The sequence below is a fragment of the Oncorhynchus gorbuscha genome, linkage group LG11 (assembly GCF_021184085.1).
Source record: "Oncorhynchus gorbuscha isolate QuinsamMale2020 ecotype Even-year linkage group LG11, OgorEven_v1.0, whole genome shotgun sequence".
Lineage (NCBI taxonomy): Eukaryota > Metazoa > Chordata > Actinopteri > Salmoniformes > Salmonidae > Oncorhynchus > Oncorhynchus gorbuscha.
In genome coordinates this window covers 40031885-40053726 of record NC_060183.1, presented here as the reverse complement: position 1 = coordinate 40053726, position 21842 = coordinate 40031885, and the positions used below count along the sequence as shown (strand labels likewise).

At 42.7% G+C, this 21842-nt stretch overlaps 1 protein-coding gene across 1 annotated transcript; it reads left to right on the top strand.

The window, feature by feature from the left end:
• The first annotated feature begins 267 nt into the window (after window positions 1-267).
• On the top strand, window positions 268-21603 carry LOC124048616 (thrombospondin-4-B-like). Its single transcript, XM_046369579.1, has 22 exons — window positions 268-540; window positions 9157-9354; window positions 10381-10628; window positions 11356-11455; window positions 13821-13903; window positions 14196-14247; window positions 14509-14660; window positions 14878-15015; window positions 15284-15361; window positions 15645-15797; window positions 16185-16289; window positions 16546-16653; window positions 16863-17022; window positions 17710-17828; window positions 17971-18023; window positions 18433-18626; window positions 19310-19488; window positions 19587-19635; window positions 19733-19929; window positions 20026-20198; window positions 20376-20515; window positions 20702-21603. The coding sequence occupies exons 1-22, from the start codon at window positions 465-467 to the stop codon at window positions 20758-20760; spliced, it is 2814 nt and encodes a 937-aa protein (XP_046225535.1). The 5' UTR covers window positions 268-464; the 3' UTR covers window positions 20761-21603.
• Window positions 21604-21842: the final 239 nt, after the last annotated feature.

The following is a 21842-nucleotide window of genomic DNA, read 5'->3' as shown; positions in this document are numbered from 1 at the left end:
ACACACACCTTATCCTAACTCACACACACACACACACACACACACACACACACACACACACACACACACACACACACACACACACACACACACACACACACACACACACACACACACACACACACACACACACACACACACACACACACACACACACACACACCACATCCACCCACGGCAGCCAATACGGTGGAGGATGTCTTGGTCACTCCTTCTCTGCATGTGGCCGTCTAAGGAAAGCTTAAATCATCTCCAGCCCTGTTCCCCCCCTTAGTCAGCCTCCCGTCCTCCCCAGGCTGCCACACACACAGCAGCTGTTCCCTGCCTCACTATGACAGCCTAGCCTCACCTCTGTCTCTACAAACACACACACATACCAGGCAACAGCACAGTAGGAGCACCACTCTGTCCGATAGGGATCAGTCATTCCAGAGAAACAGGTCTGAGAACAGTGAGAGGAAAGAATGGGGCTGTGGACGATGCTGATCGTGGCTTCACAGCTGATCTTAAACCTGTGCTCAGACGGAGCCCAGGGATCAGGTGAGTGTAGCTGAGATTTGTTTCTTTATTATTACTGAATGTGATGCCAATGTGATTTTGATGTGGCCAGTAAAGTGTATTGAAACAATGCAATTGCACAACAAAGTACTTTGAAGTTATTGCTTTTGTATTTACATTGCAGTCATTTAGCAGACGCTCTTATCCAGAACGACTTACTGTTAGTGCTTCCATCTTAAGATAGCTAGGTGAGACAATCGCATATCACAGTCATAGCAAGTACATTTTTCCTCAATAAAGTAGCTATCAGCAAAGTAAAGCAAGACAAGGGTGAGTGTTAGTGCAAAGAAAGGCAAGAGTGATATTTCATTTTTGTCTTTGGGAAGGGGGGGGGTGCTGTTGGATTAAAAAGGTAATTGAAGAGGCAATTACAGGATACTACAGCTAAAAGTTTTGATTTGACAATTGTATGGTAGTCAGAGACAGACAGTTTAATTTGACATACAGAGAGGCTGTGATGTCATCTTCAAATGACTCTATCAGTGTAATAAAGCTCTCAGCACTCTACCCCACAGGATTCCAATAGAGGACCATGAAGCTCTGAGGTAATGATTGATCAAACAGACACTGTGGTTGAGAATAGAACGTTCACTGCTTCTCCATCCAATATACACAAAGGGCGACACATGGCATTTGATACTCTGTTGTGATCAATATTCCTCTATAGCATTTGTGGTGAGAAGATTGAAAATACATCGGTCGGAAGGGTGCTGTGTGCTGATGACTGAGGTGTGACTGTGTGTGTGTGTGTGTGTGTGGGGGGGGGGGTCTGCAGTCTGGCTCTGATTTAAACAAAGTCCCAACTTAATCACACACATGGGAGTAATCACTAATGGTCTGTATGCAATACTGGAGTCTGAGCATGCACGCGCACACACACACACACACACACACACACACACACACACACACACACACACACACACACACACACACACACACACACACACACACACACACACACACACACACACACACACACACACACACACACACACACACACACACACACACACACAAAGGGTTTTGAGATGCCATATACACTGAGGTACAACTGTTGACAACTTTGAGAGATGTTCTTTTAAAATACTTTTACAGCACAGTTGTCTCTGTTATGCTGGTGAATGAGGACCCAAAAGCGACTTAACGAAAACAGAGTCTTTATTCCAGTATATGACAAAAGTAATAATCCTGGATATATCAAGGAGAAAACAAAACAGGAAAAACTGAAATCCACTCGTAGTTGAGAGGACTGACTGGAGACTCGACCATAGACTGCAGGTTGCTTCGGGAAGGCACCGACCGTAGCAGACTAAGACACCTGCTCATACGCAGCATCTGAAGAAGATAAAACACGACAGGGCGAGACAAGGACACAGAACAGCGAACATCATACAAGGATCCGACAAGGACAGAAGCGGAAAACAAGGGGAGAAATAGGGGCTCTAATCAGAGGGCAAAATAGGGGACAGGTGTGAAAAGAGTAAATGAGTGAGTTAGGAGAATGAGGAACAGCTGGGAGCAGGAACGGAACGATAGAGAGAAGAGAGAGAGGGAGGGGGAGAGAGAGGGATAGAAAGAGGGAACGAACCTAATAAGACCAGCAGGGGGAAACGAACAGAAGGGAAAGCACAAGGACAAGACAATATATGACAAAACATGACAGTCTCAGTTGATATGTAGTGAAACGTTTAGCCATTGGTCATTTATACAAATAGCAATTATTGGTAATGACTGCATGGGATTTCACTTAATAATATCCTCTTAGATGTCAAGTCCCCTGTTTTGGGGACCTGTGTAGTTCTGGTACCCATTCCGACCAACATTTTTGCTTATATATTGATATGTGGCCAACATAGACCTACATGGCTTGCAATGCGTGATAGCCCTGATTCTCACTGATACAGGAGTATGTCTCTTCTGCCCGTGTGAAGCAGGATGGGAAATCTGACACCAATTGAAGCTGGGATGTCCCTCCTACCATTTCATTCGCTCTTCCGACTGTCCATCAACTCCTGGCTGAACCCTATGTCACAGTCACTAACATATGCCTAGAATTCTTAAATCGTAATAAAACAGGAGAGAGTTTTTTGTTGTTGCTGTAGCACTTTCAGTGATTGATTTATAGCCAGTAATGTAAACTAACTAACTCATAGATTTGAAACAAAACCCACTTTCTGTTTGTCATAGATGGACAATATTAATATGAGATGAAAGGCGAGTTCCTAACAAGTTCAGGAAGCTACAGCTATGTGAGATGTTCACAGCGATGGGGGCAGATGTTTTGATCAATAGAGACATTTAGAAAATATGCACATTATCTCTAAGACTAAATATACAAATATGTACACTACATGACCAAAAATATGTGGACAAATGCTTGTCGGACATCTCATTCCTAAATCATGGGCATTAATATGGAGTTTGTACCCCCTTTGCTGCTATAACAACCTCCACTATTCTAGGAAGGCTTTCCACTAGTCGTTGGAACATTGCTGTGGGACTTGCCTCCATTCAGCCACAAGAGCATTAGTGAGGTCGAGCACTGATGTTGGGCGATTAGGCCTGACTCGCAATCGGCGTTCCAATTAATCCCAAAGGTGTTCAATGGGGTTGAGGTCAGGGCTCTGTGCAGGCCAGTCAAGTTCTTCCACACCGATATCAACAAACCATTTCTGTATGGACCTTGTTTTGTGCTAGGCCTTCCCCAAACCTTTGCCACAAAGTTGGAAGCACATAATCATCTAGAATGTCATTGTATGCTGTAGTGTTAAGATTTCCCTTCACTGGAACTAAGAGGCCTAGCCCGAACCATGAAAAACAGTCCCAGACATTATTCCTCCCCCACCAAACTTTACAGTTAGCACTATGCATTTGGGGAGGTAGCGTTCTACTGACATCTGCCAAACCCAGATTAGTCCGTCGGAATACAAGATGGTGAAGCGTGATTCAACACTCCAGAGAACGCGTTTCCACTGCTCCAGAGTCGATGGCATGGCATTGCGCATGGTGATCTTAGGCTTGTGTGTGGCTGCTCGGCCATGGAAACCCATTTCATGAAGCTCCTAACGAAGTTATTGTGCTGATGTTGCTTCCAGAGCCAATTTGAAACTCGGTAGTGAGTGTTGCAACTGAGGACAGATGATTTTTCTGCACTACTTACATCAGCATTCGGCGGTCACGTTCTGTGAGCTTGTGTGGCCTACCACTTAGAGGCTGAGATGTTGTTGCTCCTAGACGTGTGACAAACTATGTGGTAGTGATACTTTATGTGTGGGCTGTCGTGGTTTGTTTTATGGTTAAGATGTGGATTTAGGTGGATTTGAAGGACATGGTTTTGTGTAGCTTGATGGATCTTGAGAGGACAAGTGGTGGCTGTGTGGATGAAAGCTGATCCTTTCTCATGGAGATCCTGACCCACACATGGCCCTGAGTCTAAAACACAGATGGGAGCAAGTGTGTGTGCATAGTGCGTCTAAACAGACGGATGAGAATAGAATAAGAGTGGGTTTGTTCAAATTGTTTTGTTGGTGCAACCCCAGTCCCAGTTTGCAGGCCAAGTCACGTTGAGGCCAAGTCACGATGTTTGCCTAACCTTCCTCCACAGGCGAGGGGGACAATAGCGAAGCTGAAGCCTTTCACAAACCACGTCTGTTTGTGCTTATAAAGGTGAAATTGAGCGCAGGAAACGGCATGAAAAGGAAGCCTGTTATCGTGGCTCGAGTTACGTTTAACCACACGCCTTTAAAAGCCCCGTGCTGCTCCCCGATGAACTGGAACAGACTGAGACCAGGCAGTTGGAACCGGAGTAAAGACTGGGGGCACGAGAAAAGAACAAAGATGTCTGAAGCTGAATACACACACACAATATCTTTTCTGAGGATCACACTCTGCAATCTTGGCTGAGAATAGGGGGAGGGGGGGGGGGGGGGTATGAGGGCAATTTTCTGGAAACATTTGGGAGCAATTTGTTGCCCTCACGATAGTGTACCTTAAAGACAGCTGCTAGGGCACTTGTGTATTCATGTAGGTTCTCAGACTGGTAGGGAGGGATTCAAGGCACGTGCTCCTGAGGCCTGCTGTGTCCCGGAGTGACTTTATTCAACTAGAATTGTAACCGTGGGCTTGCCTCTTCACTGGCTTCTACATTCCACTCCCTGTGCATTGAGTACAGTGCAGTTTATCCATATTTATCTAACTTATCCTGGGCTTGATCTTCCAGCTAATTCTAGTCTATGTAAAGTATCCCTTCTGTACATCAAAACCACTAGCTCAAGAATAACCAAAATACCATACATTCTGATAAAAGTACAAATGTTTTACCCAAAACTCATCAACCGACCTACTCTCTCTTGACCACCAATATCTTTTCAGCCAGGGGCGGACTGGCCATTTCGCATTTCAGGCAAATGTCAAATCGTCAGGTTCATTTTTTACTTGGATTTTTGTGCAAAATGATTATCATCTGGCAAAAAAATGGGGTCCAGATGGGAAAAAATGGGCAGGTGTGGAGGCCTCAAGTAAAAAACTTGTCCGGTGTGTTGAAAATGCCAGGGTTGATTCCTGGTCCCAGTCTGCCCTTGTTCTCAGCAATCATCAGCATCATTTTCTGACACATCTGACTCATCAACTAGCCTACAGATGTAGGATCTGAATTTGAGCCAGTTTGCTACAGCAGGAAAATGAAGCCCCTGGGTCCTGGCCCGTAGGGGTTCCAAGAGGCAAAATAAACAAAGGAAATATATCCAGTATACAGTATATTTTATATGCAGTATATATTGTATATGTATTATACAGTTGAAGTCGGAAGTTTACATAAACCTTAGCCAAGTACATTTAAACTCAGTTTTTCACAAATCCTGACATTTAATCCAAGTTAAAATTCCCTGTTTTAGGTCAGTTAGATCACCACTTTATTTTAAGAATGTGAAATGTCAGAATAATAGTAGAGAGAATTATTTATTTCAGCTTTTATTTCTTTCACCACATTCCCAGTGGGTCAGAATTTCACATACAATCAATTAGTATTTGGTAGCATTACCTTTAAATTGTTTAACTTGGGTCAAACGTCTTGGGTTGCCTTCCACAAGCTTCCCACAGAGCTGGTGTAACTGAGTCAGGTTTGTAGGCCTTCTTGCTCGCACATGCTTTTTCAGTTCTGCCCACACATTTTCTATAGGATTGTGGTCAGGGCTTTGTGATGGCCACTCCAATACCTTGACTTGGTTTTCCTTAAGCCATTTTGGCACAACTTTGGAAGTATGCTTGGGGTCAATGTCCATTTGGAAGACCCATTTGCGACCAAGCTTTAACTTCCTGACTGATGTCTTGAGATGTTCCTTCAATATATCCTTATAAATTGTCCTGCCTCATGATGCCATCTATTTTGCGAAGTGCACCAGTGCCTTCTGCAGCAATGCACCCCGGCAACATGATGCTGCCACCCCCGTGCTTCACAGTTGGGATGGTGTTCTCTGGCTTGCAAGCCTCTCCCTTTTTCCTCCAAACATAACGATGGTCATTATGGCCAAACGGTTCTATTTTTGTTTCATCAGACCAGAGGACATTTCTCCAAAAAGTACGATCTTTGTCCCCATGTGCAGTTGCAAACTGTAGTCTGGCTTTTCTATGATGATTTTGGAGCAGTGGCTTCTTCCTTGCTGAGCGGCCTTTCAGGTTATGTCGATATAGGACTCGTTTTACTGTGGATATAGATACTTTTCTACCTGTTTCCTCTAGCATCTTCACATGGTCCTTTGCTGTTGTTTTGGGATTGATTTGCACGTTTTGCACCACAGTACGTTCATCTCTAGGAGACAGAACGCATCTCCTTCCTGAGCGGTGTGATGGCTGCCTGGTCCCATGGTGTTTATACTTGCATACTATTGTTTGGAAATTGCTCCAAGGATGAACCAGACTTGTGGAGGTCTACCATTTTTTTCTGAGCTCTTGGCTGATTTATTTTTATTCTCCATGATGTCAAGCAAAGGTCCACCTCCATTTGACTCGAATGATGTCAATTAGCCTACCAGAAGCTTCTAAAGCCATGACATAATTTTCTGGAATTTTCCAAGGTGTTTAAAAACACAGTCAACTTAGTGTATGTAAACTTCTGACCCACTGGAATTGTGATGAATTATAAGTGAAATAATCTGTCTGTAAATAATTGTTGGAAGAATTACTTGTGTCATGCACAAAGTAGATGTCCTAACTGACTTGCCAAATCTATAGTTTGTTAACAAGACATTTGTGGAGTGGTTAAAAAACGAGTTTTAATGACTCCAATCTAAGTGTATGTAAACTTCTGACTTCAACTGTATATTTAATTTTTTACTGCAACCGACAACCACAGGAGGACTCTGCCAGTAATCAGATGGGTGGAGGAGGTATGGGGCCCACGTAGGTAACTGCGGGGCCCTATCTTGGTTGGGTAACTGATGGCAGAGAGGAAAAACACTTACAGTGGGGCAAAAAAGTATTTAGTCAGCCACCCATTGTGCAAGTTCTCCCACTTAAAAAGATGAGAGAGGCCTGTAATTTTCATCAAAGGTACACGTCAACTATGACAGATCATTGTCATGCTGAAAGACCCAGCCACGTTTCATCTTCAATGCCCTTGCTGATGGAAGGAGGTTTTCACTCAAAATCTCACGATACATGGCCCCATTCATTCTTTCCTTTACACGGATCAGTCGTCCTGGTCCCTGTTTCCACCCCCATGCTTCACAGTACTCAGCATTCTTTGTTATATTTTGGTTTCATCTGACCATATGACATTCTCCCAATCTTCTTCTGGGTCATCCAAATGCACTCTAGCAAACTTCAGACGGGCTTGGACATGTACTGGCTTAAGCAGGGGGACACGTCTGGCACTGCAGGATTTCAGTCCCTGGCGGCGTAGTGTGTTACTGATGGTAGACTTTGTTACTTTGGTCCCAGCTCTCTGCAGGTCATTCACTAGGTCCTCCCGTGTGGTTCTGGGATTTTTGCTCACCGTTCATTTTGACCTCACGGGGTGGAGCCCCAGATCGAGGGAGATTATCAGTGGTCGAGTATGTCTTCCATTTCCTAATACTTGCTCCCACAGTTGATTTCTTCAAACCAAGCTGCTTACTTATTGCAGATTCAGTCTTCCCAGCCTGGTGCAGTTCTACAATTTTGTTTCTGGTGTCCTTTGACAGCTCTTTGGTCTTGGCCATAGTGGAGTTTGGAGTGTGACTGTTTGAAGTTGTGGACAGGTGTCTTTTATACTGACAACAAGTTCAAACAGGTGCCATTAATACAGGTAACGAGTGGAGGACAGAGGAGCCTCTTAAAGAAGAAGTTACAGGTCTGTGAGAGACAGAAATCTTGCTCGTTTGTAGGTGACCTAATACTTATTTTCCACCATAATCTGCAAATAAATTCATTAAAAATCCTACAATGTGATTTTCTGGATTTTTTTTCTCATTTTGTCTGTCATAGTTGAAGTGTACCTATGATGAAAATTACAGGCCTCTCTCATCTTCTTAAGTGGGAGAACTTGCACAATTGGTGGCTGACTAAATGCTACAATTCTACACATTTTGTCATGGGGCGTAGAGAAAATGTTGCAATTTTAAAAGAAAGTTACCAACAATTCTACACATTTTGTCATGATGCTAAGTTAATGATATCTGAGTGGGATTCAGGCCTCCTGGAGGTCAGGGCCCCTGGGCACTTGCCCTGTGTGCCCATTCGGTATTTGGCCATGTTTGACTAATTTACCAATCTAAAAATTGTTAACTGACATGGCTAATTGAGTGACTGTCAGTGACTGACATAACCATAGGAAGTTGAGACCCCTACTGAGTTCCTAAAGAAATATATTATAATGATATGTTAATCCGGCCCTGTATGTGGATTATAATGAATGGACATTTTTTTGTAGGGGTTGATAAATTATTCGTTAGGGTGGCAGGGTAGCCTAGTGGTTAGAGCATTGGACTAGTAACCGAAAGGTTGCAAGTTCAAATCCCTGAGCTGACAAGGTACAAAATCTGTCGTTCTGCCCCTGAACAGGCAGTTAACCCACTGTTCCTAGGCCGTCATTGAAAATAAGAATTTGTTCTTAACTGACTTGCCTAGAAAATATATATATATATATATAAAATAAAGTATGACATTTTTAAGTGGAAATTACATACTTTAGTTGCATTTTTAAACATTGAATACACTTTAAATTTGCATTTCCTGGTGTGCATCAAATTACTATCCTACATCTGTACTCTCTCTTGACCACCAGTTTCTTCACAGCACATCAAAACCTCTAGCTCAGAAATCATCAGCATTCAGGAAAAAGTGAAGAAATGGATTCTGCTGCTGAGAAGGCAATTTAACATTTCCCAGCAGCTACCCAAACTCACTGTGATGTTCCAGCCTAGTCTAGTCTATAAAGTATTGACGTGGACATTCCCCACGGTACATCCAAAACACCTTGCTCAATAACCATCCCATCCATCTATTTAGGTTTGTTTATTCTCGCTCTACTGAGCCACAGACAGTTTGAATAATTTGAATAATGAATATTCATCATTTCCTACCATGTGTGTAACTTTACTTTATTTTTTACCTCCGCAGTCTATGATCTCCTAAACTCCCCGGACTGTCTGCCAGACCTGCTGCAGGGCGGCCTGGTGGAGCAGGGGGTGAATGAGGCGTTCATCCTCACCACCTTTAAACTGCAGCCCAAGACTGGCACCACCGTGTTTGGTCTGTACAACCCCCGGGACAACAGCAAGTACTTTGAGTTCACCGTGCTGGGCAAACTCAACAGAGGTAATGGTTAGGAAGGAGAGGCTAGGGACTTAATGCCCAACTGAGGGGGTTTTATCTCCTTGTACACTGAAGATGTAGAAGATAAGGTTTTATTACACAACAGCTATTATTGTTTTATTACACAACAGATATTATTGTTTTATTATACAACAGCTATTGTTGTTTTATTACACAACAGCTATTATTGTTTTATTACACAACAGATATTATTGTTTTATTATACAACAGCTATTATTGTTTTATTACACAACAGATATTATTGTTTTATTATACAACAGATATTATTGTTTTATTATACAACAGCTATTATTGTTTTATTACACAACAGATATTATTGTTTTATTATACAACAGCTATTATTGTTTTATTACACAACAGATATTATTGTTTTATTATACAACAGATATTATTGTTTTATTATACAACAGATATTATTGTTTTATTACACAACAGATATTATTGTTTTATTATACAACAGATATTATTGTTTTATTATACAACAGATATTATTGTTTTATTACACAACAGATATTATTGTTTTATTACACAACAGATATTATTGTTTTATTATACAACAGCTATTATTGTTTTATTATACAACAGATATTATTGTTTTATTACACAACAGATATTATTGTTTTATTACACAACAGATATTATTGTTTTATTATACAACAGCTATTGCTGTATTTTACGCATTATTAATTCAAAGATATCGAATTTGGCCATCAGTGCAGCCTCAAAGAATTAGGTGCACAATGGCTCAGAGGACAAGGGATGCATGATATACTGCACTTTTCTGTAAAATGTGGTATTGAAAAGTTCTCTCTCTCTTTCCATTTCATTTGTGTTTAAAAATCATTACTTTTGCCTTTCTTTTTCTGCATTATTCATGTATTCAATTCATTGACGCATTTGCTGTGATTCACTCTCCATCTCATGCAATTTTACACTCTATGGCCTTCTTCTTCTTGTCCCTTTCCCTCTCTAACCTCACCCCCTCTCCCCTCACTCCCTCACTCCCAGCTGTGCTGCGTTACCTGAGGAGTGATCGGAGGATGAGCTCTGTGACCTTCAACAACATCCAACTGGCGGACGGTCAGCGCCACCGCCTCCTCTTCCACCTGAAGGGGATGCAGCAGGGCCCGGGGGCGGTGGAGCTGCACCTGGACTGCAGACTGGTGGAGACGGTCAGGGATCTCCCCTCCGTGTTTCAGGGCCTGCCTGCAGGCTACGGCGTGGTGGAGCTGAAAAGCATGCAGGGAAAAGCAGAGGTGATGTTATGGTATTTGTCTCAAATGGCAACCTATTGTACTCATCTCAATTAACATTATATAGTGCACTACGTTGGACCATTGTCAGGTTGGATGTTATTCAAATTAAGCATGTCATATGCGATGCAATCATTATTGTGCCCCACCAATGAAATCGGGAGGGGGACTATAGATCTGTCTCTGTCTGTTCACACACAATATCTCAGACTCCACTGACCCATTTTGACGAACATTTTGCCATAGAGATCCAGCATTTACATATGCTGATTGGCACGATTTTGAGGAAACTTGGGTGAATGATGTATCTTGCCATAGAGATCTGGAATTTACTAAATTACACGGATTGGCCGAATGGGGGCGATCAATCATTTTCCCTTTGGGAACAACATGTTTATTGTTGTCTTGTTTACTCATAGAACCATAGATGTTTCTGTTACCCATCCCAAACCATTACCTTTGTGGCCTTTGTACTCAGGGACGTTGTTTATTTACACATAGATCTTCCTTCCAAATTCAAATGACCCTTCCGTTAGCCTGGATGCAAGATGTTGCCAAATCCTTGTCTATCAAAAATGCAGCATTTGTCAAGCAATTTAGAGTTGGCTAAAGCAGGAACAAATCTGGCAACCAGAAAAGAAACCTGGCAACCACCTTGTCCTCATCAAGCCCATCCATCAGCACGGACTCCAATTAATGGATCCCTGTTGTTGGACTTCTTCACAAACAGGAGGAGCTGGAGGAATTGAAACTGGTGGTGGGAGACACGTTCGAGAACGTAGCCTCTCTACAAAACTGCCACCAACAAGGAGACTCGGTGCAGACTCTGGGTAAGAGTTTTTGACAAATAAACAAACCAGCTCATTTTCCTGTGCTTTCCCTAAACTGTTAATTTAGTCTCTACTGTCTAGTTTAGACAGTAGAGGAAAGACCTTTTCTTGTACGTCACCCAAACACAGCTAAATGGTGATAGAATGCTCATATGTACACTACCGGTCAAACATTTTCGAAACATCTACTCATTCAAGAGTACTTCTTTATTTTTACTATTTTCTACATTGAAGAATAAAAGGGAAGACATCAAAACTATGAAATAACACATTTAGAATCATGTAGTAACCAAAAAAGTGTTAAACAAATCAAAATAGATTTTCTATTAGAGATTCTTCAAAGTAGCCACTCTTTGCCTTGATGAGAGCTTTGCACAATCTTGTCATTCTCTCAACCAGCTTCATGAGGAATGCTTTTCCAACAGTCTTGAAGGAGTTCCCACATATGCTGAGCACTTGCTGGCTACTTTTCCTTCACTCTGTGGTCCAACTCATCCCAAACCATCTCAATTGAGATGAGGTTGGGTTATTGTGGAGGCCAGATCATCTGATGCAGCACTCTATAAATCTCCTTGGTCAAATAGCCCTTACACAGCCTGGAGCTGTGTTTTGAGTCATGATAGTTCCACTAAGCGCAAACCAGAATGGATGGCGTATTGCTGCAGAATGCTGTGGTAGCCATGATGGTTAAGTGTGCATGGAATTCTAAATAAATCACTGACAGTGTAACCAGCAATGCACCCCTACACCTTGGCACCTCCTCCTCCATGCATCACGGTGGGAACCACTCATACAGAAATCCTCCATTCACCTACTCTGCGTCTCACAAAGACACAGCATTTGGAACCAAAAATCTCAAATTTGGATTCATGAGGCCAAAGGACAGATTTCTAACGGTCTAATATCCATTGCTCGTGTTTCTTGTCCCAAGCAAGTCTCTTCTTCTTATTGGTGTCCTTTAGTAGTGGTTTCTTTGCAGCATTTCAAACATGAAGGCCTGATTCACAAAGTCCTCTGAACAGTTGATGTTGAGATGTGTCTGTTACTTGAACTCTGTTAAGCATTTATTTGGGATGCAATCTGAGGTGCAGTTAACTCTAATGAATTTATTCTCTGCAGCAGAGGTAACTCTGGCTCTTCCTTTCCTGTGGCGGTCCTCATGAGAGACAGTTTCATAATAGCGCTTGATGGTTTTTGCAACTGTACTTGAAACTTTAAAAGTTCTTGACCTTGAATCCCGCTAACGGGATCGTTATAACAACAGCCAGTTAAAGTGCAGGCCGCCAAATTCAAAACAACAGAAATCTCATAATTAAAATTCCTCAAACATAGAAGTATTTTACACCATTTTAAAGATAAACTTGTTGTTAATCCCACCACAGTGTCCGATTTCAAAAAGGCTTTACGACGAAAGCACACCAAACGATTATGTTAGGTCTGCACCTAGTTATAGAAAAACACAGCCATTTTTCCAGCCAAAGAGAGGAGTCACAAAAAAACAGAAATAGAGATACAATGAATCACTAACCTTTGATGATCTTCATCAGATGACACTCATAGCACTTCATGTTACACAATACATGTAGGTTTTGTTCGATAAAGTTCATATACAAAAATCTGAGTTTACATTGGCGCGTTATGGAATAGTAGTTCCAAAACATCCAGTGATTTTGCAGAGAGCCACATCAATTTACAGAAATACTCATAATAAACATTGATAAAAGATACAACTATTGTGCATGGATTTATAGATATACTTCTCCTTAATGCAGCCGCTGTGTCAGATTTAAAAATAACTTTACCAAAAAAGCACACCATGCAATAATCTGAGTACAGCCCTCAGACAATAAATCAAGCCATACAGATATCCGCTATGTTGTGGAGTCAACAGAAGTCAGAAATAACATTATAAATATTCACTTACCTTTGATGATCTTCATCAGAATGCGCTCCCAGGAATCGCAGTTCCACAATAAATGTTTGATTTGTTCGATAAAGTCCATCATTTATGTCCAAATACAGTCTTTTTGTTTGCGCGTTTAACTCAGTAATCCAAATTCATGACGTGCAGGCCAGACGAAAAGTCAAAAAGTTCCGTAGAAACATGTCAAACGAAGTATAGAATCAATCTTTAGGATGTTTATAACAAAAATCTTCAATAATGTTCCAACCGGATAATTATTTTGTCTTCAGAAATGCAATGTTCTTCCCCCATTCTCCTTTTCTAGGATGTTTTTCCTAGCCATCGTGCTTCTACACCTGCTTTGCTTGCTGTTTGGGGTTTTAGGCTGGGTTTCTGTACAGCACTTTGACATATGAGCTGATGTACGAAGGGCTATATAAATACATTCAATTTGATTTGCAGGGGTCAACACAAAGCAACTCTCCAATCAAATGCTTGAGCTCACCCAGGTGATAAATGAGCTGAAAGATGTCCTTATTCAGCAGGTAACTATAATGGTTAAGCTCCTCTTGGAACTCTTAAACTGTACCTCCTGACCCACTGAGTCCATTTACAAACATGCTACTGGTAGCCTAGTGGTTAGAGTGTTGGACTAGCAACTGAAAGGTTGCAAGATTGAATCCCCGAGCTGACAAGGTACAAGGTCTGTCGTTCTACCCCTGAACAAGGCAGTTAACCCACTGTTCCTAGGGCGTCATTGAAAATAAGAATTTGTTCTTAACTGGCTTGCCTAGTTAAATCAAGATATAATACAAATGTTTCTGCTGCTTTCTAAAGGTCAAAGAGACATCTTTTCTCAGAAACACCATCTCTGAGTGCCAGGCTTGTGGTGAGAACATCCAATACCACCATTATATTACAAATGAATGATTTATTATGTATTATGTGTTCTGCATTCATGTCATATGTTGTTTATGGATTAGGCCAAGATTTTTTTCCTGACCATGAGACCTAACAAGAAAAATCCCTAGACCCCAGTTTTACTTGAAGCATGTTCGCCTATGACACATTCATAACTAATACATGAGAAGCCACTGGTATTGTGAAAATGAGTGTCATAAAAATATATTTCCTCTGGGTGTCTTTGAAGGACTGGGTGGAAGCGAGGTCCTTGAGCCAAAGTGTGCCCCTGGTGTTTGTTTCCGTGACGACATGTGTATTGAGACGGAGGAGGGTGTTGAGTGTGGACCCTGTCCTGATGGATACACAGGGGATGGCTTCAGCTGTGATGATGTGGATGAGGTATGTTGTGTGTGTCTGTGTGTTAACTGTGTGTATTTACGTGGTTGTAATCATTCTAAAATACTAACCAAGCATCTTCTACTGTCTCTCTCTCTCTCTCTCTCTCTCTCTCTCTCTCTCTCTCTCTCTCTCTCTCTCTCTCTCTCTCTCTCTCTCTCTCTCTCTCTCTCTCTCTCTCTCTCTCTTTCTCTCTCTCTCTTTCTCTCTCTCTCTCTAGTGCCAGTTTAACCCTTGCTTCGCCGGGGTAAAGTGTGTGAACACAGCTCCAGGGTTTCGCTGTGACGCATGTCCTCTGGGCTACACTGGTCTGGCTGTGGAGGGGGTGGGAGTGGTCTACGCCCAGACAAACAAACAGGTCAGTCTACATCCCCAAATGGAGTCAAGGTCTAATGAAAAAAAATGAAAAGGAAAAGCTACACTCCAGTAGCTCTAATAAAATCCTTTACTCACCAACGTTTCGACAGCAAGCTGTCGCCCTCCATTTCAACTTGGTAAATTCAAGAAGATGTATTGAAATGAAATCGACCCCTCACCCGGTGACATTGTTACTAGGATAACTCATCTTGTGACATCTTTTCAAGCTATATATCATTATATCATTTTTTAAACTCTATATATCTTAGGTCTGTGACGACATTGATGAGTGCAAAGGGCCCAACAACGGAGGGTGCACTGCTGACTCTCTCTGTCACAACTCTGCGGTAAGGACTGAGTGTCTGTCTGATAGCCCGGTGGTCACCACATCTTTTTGCTTTGGCCAACTCCTGACCTTCGCTATCACACAACAGAAACTACTTGAAGCACAAGCAGATCTGGGGACCGGGCTAGTATCTGGAATCCAAATAGAATATGGCTCCATTTTAAACAATAGGACAAGGGAACCATGTGTGTTAAAAGGATTCCAAGCTAAATATCTGACCCAAGTACCAGTACTACATGTATGATAAGTTGTTCATTGCCTGTTACCCTGTATTATCCCTATAGGGTTCATACGTCTGTGGGGGCTGTAAAACAGGCTACATAGGGGGCCAGGTGAAGGGCTGTAAGCCAGAGAGGAGCTGTGGTAACAGTCGGACCAACCCCTGTGATGTCAACGCCCAGTGTATCCAAGAAAGAGACGGCTCCATCACCTGTCAGGTGGGGTCCTATAGATCACAAACTAGCCTCCATTGACAGAACTCGCTCTCACTCACACACGCATGCACGCACACACACATAGAGACGCAGAATAACACACACACACATACACACTCGTCACTCTATAAAACTAGGCCAACCTTTTACTGTCTGCCTTACGCACACGCACACGTACACACACACGTACACACACGTACACACGTACACACACACACACACACACACACACACACACACACACACACACACACACACACACACACACACACACACACACACACACACACACACACACACACACACACACACACACACACACACACACACACACACACACACACACACACACACACTGCCTCAAGTGTTTTCTCTTATTTTCCCTGTCAGTGTGGGATTGGCTGGGCTGGTAATGGCTACCTATGTGGGAAGGACACAGACATTGATGGATACCCTGATGAGAAACTCAAGTGCAAGGATATGGTCTGTAAAAAGGTAACCATGACAACTGAACAAATACAACTATGCTGGAATAAACAGCACATGTGATCTCTCTTTCCGTGCCTCCCCATCTCTCTCACTTTTAACTCTCTCTCTCTCTTTCGCTCTTCCTGTATCACCATCTCTCCCTCTCCCCCTTTCTCACTCCCTCGTTCCCCCTCTCTCCCCTTTCCCCTCCGCCCCATCTTATTTTGATGTTGGGTCTGTTAAAGGGTTAACAGTGTGTCGAAATCAATCTGTTGGTTGTCAGGATAACTGCATGCGTGTTCCCAACTCTGGCCAAGAAGATGCTGACGAGGACGGACAAGGGGACGCTTGTGACGATGACGCTGATGGAGACGGTATTCTGAATGAACAGGTAGACACACACACACACACACACACACACACACACACACACACACACACACACACACACACACACACACACACACACACACACACACACACACACACACACACACACACACACACACACACACACACACACACACACACACACACACACACACAGTACAGCTCCCTCCCTCAAACTCTCTGCTCCCCCTGTGCCCCTCTCCCATGCAGGATAACTGCTGGCTGAAGCCTAACGTGGACCAGAGGAATAGTGACAAGGACAACCACGGTGATGCCTGTGACAACTGTCGTATGGTGGAGAACCCCGATCAGAGGGACACTGACGGTGACAGGAAAGGAGACGCCTGCGATGATGACATGGATGGAGACGGTGCGTACAGCGACACATCCCTACCACCTAACTAGTGTCACAGTAGTCTGATACAACAGCCGTTTGACTAGAAAACACCAACCCTACCCTGATCCCATTACTAAACACACACAAACACACAGTATGCCTTTGTCCTCCTCACGCTTTGATACAGTACATGACTGTCTGGGTTTCTTTTTACAGACTCTGTCTACAGACCACTTGACCTTTATGCAATGATCACAGTACTGTTGCTTCCCTGAGATAAACGAGAAATGACACACCTAGGGCCTTCTGCACAAACACTTTACTCAGATGACAAATGCAACAGCGCCTGCCTGTGGCACAACTAGTGAACTATTAGAAACAGAATATCAACGTAAAGAGCATCAACCCTGTGCAGTTTGCTTTTAAATAATAATGCATTGATTCAACATCAGTGAGTAAGCCTTCAAATCACATAAATCACGCTTTATGATTTTTCTCATGGGCCATACTTTTACACTTTTTTTTGACACTTTCACAGATGTTCTTCAAATATCTAGAACAGCTATCCCTGGTGTGCATACATCACAAAGCAGTAATCCTGAAAGAGACTACTTTACTTAAGCACTGTCATGCATTTCCCTAACACGTCTGCAGAGTGGTGGGATACTATTGGTCAGATAACTTTACAATCTCAAACTCTGTATTTTAATTGGTCTCCAGGCTTGAAGAACTTCCTGGATAACTGCCAGATGGTGGTGAACCGGGACCAGTTGGACCGGGATGGAGACGGAGTGGGAGACGCCTGTGACAGCTGCCCCGATATTCCTAATCCTAACCAGGTCAGACGGCCTCCACAGGCCTCCATTGAAGGTTCTGAGACCTGTTCAGTTTACAGATATATACTGGAATATGGAGCGACTGAGATGTCGTCTCCTGTGAGAGGTCAAAAAGTGTTTTAACAAATCTGTGCTCTGATTTCAGTCCGACATCGATGATGACCTGGTTGGGGATTCTTGTGACACAAACCAAGACAGGTAAAAGAAAACATATTTTAAAGTATCTGACATTAGAAAAAGTATTCTCTTAAAATATCTACTTCATGATTTAATTTATTTAGTCAATGCATGATTCCAGTAGTCAATTTATCCCTTTATTTTTATGAATATTCAACTACAGTATATATACTGAACAAAAATACTGTGTTGTGTGACAAAACTGCACATTTTAGAGTGGCCTTTTATTGTCCCCAGCACAAGGTGCACCTGTGCAATGATCATGTTGTTTAATCAGCTTCTTGATATGCCACACCTGTCAGGTGTATTGATTATCTTGGCAAAGGAGAAATGCTCACTAACAGGGATGCCCAAAAATTGTTTACAAAATTTGTGAGAAGACCTATCTTTCCTGTCCCTTCTCCTTTTGTGTTACCTGCCTGGTCTGTAGTGATGGTGACGGTCACCAGGACACCAAGGACAACTGTCCCAACGTGATCAACAGCTCCCAGCTGGACACAGACAAAGACGGCCTGGGGGATGAGTGTGACGATGACGATGACAACGACAGCATCCCTGACTTCCTGCCACCAGGACCCGACAACTGCAGACTGGTGCCCAACCCTGACCAGCTGGATGAGAACAGTCAGTAGTAATCTTTCTTTCACACTTTTTAATTTACATTACTGCTGTGACCAAATTGCCCAGCAATGGGAAATAATACTTTTCTAAATCCGAATCTGAATTATTGAGTTATCACCTAAAAGCTATAGCCTAGTGTTTCAGTCTGTTTGGGCTTCAACCAACTCTTTTCTGTGTAAGTTTGTGTCCTGCCAAACGTGCTGTAAATGGTGTGACAACAATAGGAGACTTGTCTACACACACAGTGTGAGTATACACATTCTTTAACTGAAGGTAAAACTTGAGGAAGTGAAGCGCCTATGGACTGACAAGGTTTTCCATCACATTCAGCTTTGACACCTGCAAAAGAACTGTAGCTTCACTGATCTATAATAATAATATAATAATAATATATGCCATTTAGCAGACGCTTTTATCCAAAGCGACTTACAGTCATGTGTGCATACATTCTACGCATGGGTGGTCCCAGGGATCGAACCCACTACCCTGGCGTTACAAGCGCCATGCTCTACCAACTGAGCTACAGATCTAATACTGTCCTTCAAACAACGTCAGTCACCATTGATCTTCAACCAATCAACCAATCAACCAACAAACCTTAAACTCTCTGCTTTACTAGTGTATTGCCTATGCTTAGAACCTTATTGGCCATCATTTCTAAGCTTTTGTGTATTCTCTCCTCCCAGATGACGGTGTTGGGGATGTGTGTGAGTCAGACTTTGACCAGGACAAGGTGATTGACAGAATAGACAACTGTCCAGAGAACGCTGAGGTCACTCTGACAGACTTCAGAGCCTATCAGACGGTGGTGCTGGACCCTGAGGGTGACGCCCAGATTGACCCCAACTGGGTTGTCCTTAATCAGGTGTGATGGCCATTTACAGGACTACCGGAAATAATAAGCTAAATATGTTCAAATGCTTTGAATTTGACAACAGGACTGACATTTAATCCCTCAAACAGGGAATGGAGATTGTGCAGACCATGAACAGTGACCCTGGACTGGCTGTGGGTAAGAAAGACTTCCAAATCATTACCAAGTGTCATATATATCGTATTGTATCAACTCATATTCTATTCCGTCGTAACCTCTTCGTTTTGTTCCCTAGGTTACACTGCGTTCAGTGGGGTGGACTTTGAGGGGACGTTCCATGTAAACACAGTGACGGACGATGACTACGCAGGCTTCATCTTTGGCTACCAGGACTCCTCCTCCTTCTACGTGGTCATGTGGAAACAGACTGAGCAGACCTACTGGCAGGCCACACCCTTCAGAGCAGTGGCCGAGCCTGGCATCCAGCTCAAGGTGTGTGTGTGTGTATGTGTCTTGAATCGTACAATGAAATCTGTCTTTTTATTTTTGTGTTTACTACTTCTTACCTTCTCCCTCGCTATCTCCCAGGCTGTGAAGTCTAAGTCAGGGCCAGGTGAGCACCTGAGGAACTCCCTTTGGCACACAGGGGACACCAACGACCAGGTGCGTCTGCTGTGGAAGGACCCCAGGAACGTGGGCTGGAAGGACAAGGTTTCCTACCGCTGGTACCTGCAGCACCGGCCCCAGGTTGGATACATCAGGTGAGATAGCTGATATGATGCACACAGGATGGCTTCTGAGAGTGAGTGAGTGAGTGAGTGAGTGAGTGAGTGAGTGAGTGAGTGAGTGAGTGAGTGAGTGAGAGAGTCAGATGTGATCTCTCCATCTAATACTCTAGTTTTCTAACAAGAATGACTGTCTGTTGGGTTTTTGGACAGGGCCCGTTTCTATGAAGGTACAGAACTGGTGGCTGACTCTGGTGTGACCATTGACACCACAATGAGAGGAGGGCGACTGGGCGTTTTCTGTTTCTCTCAGGAAAACATCATCTGGTCCAACCTAAAGTACCGCTGCAATGGTAAGTAAAAGAGGCTAGTTGAAACTGGCCATTTGAGATGCTCTTTATTCTTTACTGAGATTATTTGTACATTTATGACAATATTCAAGCTATTTGTTTTTAACTCAAATTTGTCACATTGGCATCCTTGATTTAACTGACCCTCAGTAGAAATTGACCCTGACCCTTAACCTCTGACCTCTAAAGACACCATCCCTGAGGACTTCCAGTTCAGCACGCAGCATGGCGTCAACGACAGTCTCTAATCGTACAGAGTCTGAAAGAAAGACCGTTTCTCCACGTGTTTGGAATGTTTGTGGTGTGTGTGTGTGTGTGTGTACACAGTGGCAATACTATATGTACTGTATGTTTTCTGTTTATGTCTATGCCACCTCCCCTCAAAAATGTTTTTAATCAACTTGTCTTCCTGAGTATTAAAATCAGTGTCCTCGGTGCTCTGAATGAGGACTACTAGAGTAAAATAAAATGATATTTATCATTACATTTCATGCATATTACAATTCAAACTCTAGATTTTCTTTATTCTTTGGGCTCATTTTGCGTTATCATCCACATACACAATCATCAGCCATTGATATAAGCTTCCTTCTCTGTCAGAGCAGCATTTATTCCCAGTGTGATATACCAGCCCCACACTCTGCACAATGTATTCACACGACATGGACATGAAAGGGAACACAAGAGAAGAGTCAGAACATGACTTGGCCATGCCTGAGCATAGTCCATTTTCTCGTACCCTGGTCCCAGATCTGTTTGTGCTATCTTGCCATTTTGGAAAGACAACACAAACAGATCTGGGACCAGGCTAACTGTCTTGTAACTCTGACCCCTCAACCCTCACCCGAGGCCTAGTCTTAACCAAGAGTTTGGTTATCGTTGCTTATCACGGCTCCTTGACGCAACTCTCTGGAGACCGATGGAAAGCAATGCTTTACATATTTAAATGATTCACAAATCAAATCTACTCCTTTGTCTGGTTTCACTCTTAGACATAGGTGTTTATATGTTTGAAATGCATGTTGATTATTTTCTCAATTGTAAGGTTATCGACAAGAGAATTCACACAAAAGAAACATTAAGAGACATTGCATAATTTTTGGTCTTGCCTTATTGTAAGAACAGATTCCATTTGTTTCTCAAGACTTTCATCAGTCAATCTCACAGTTCATGTGGTCAAATTGTACATTTATAGAAGTGAGGAAACAAGACTATTGACCTGTTAACCTATTATTATTGGGGGTGACCATGTGACACGGGCATACATAAAGTCTGCTTATATATATATATTTTTTTTTTAACTAGAGGGCTTAACCCTCAAGTAACAAAA

Excerpts from the sequence above, each read along its gene's own strand:
- LOC124048616 (XM_046369579.1), top strand. The coding sequence starts at position 465 with ATGGGGCTGTGGACGATGCTGATCGTGGCTTCACAGCTGATCTTAAAC. Across the intron at positions 14,661-14,877 it reads GCTGTGATGATGTGGATGAG|TGCCAGTTTAACCCTTGCTT; the intron begins GTATGTTGTGTG and ends CTCTCTCTCTAG. Across the intron at positions 19,636-19,732 it reads TGACCCTGGACTGGCTGTGG|GTTACACTGCGTTCAGTGGG; the intron begins GTAAGAAAGACT and ends TTTGTTCCCTAG.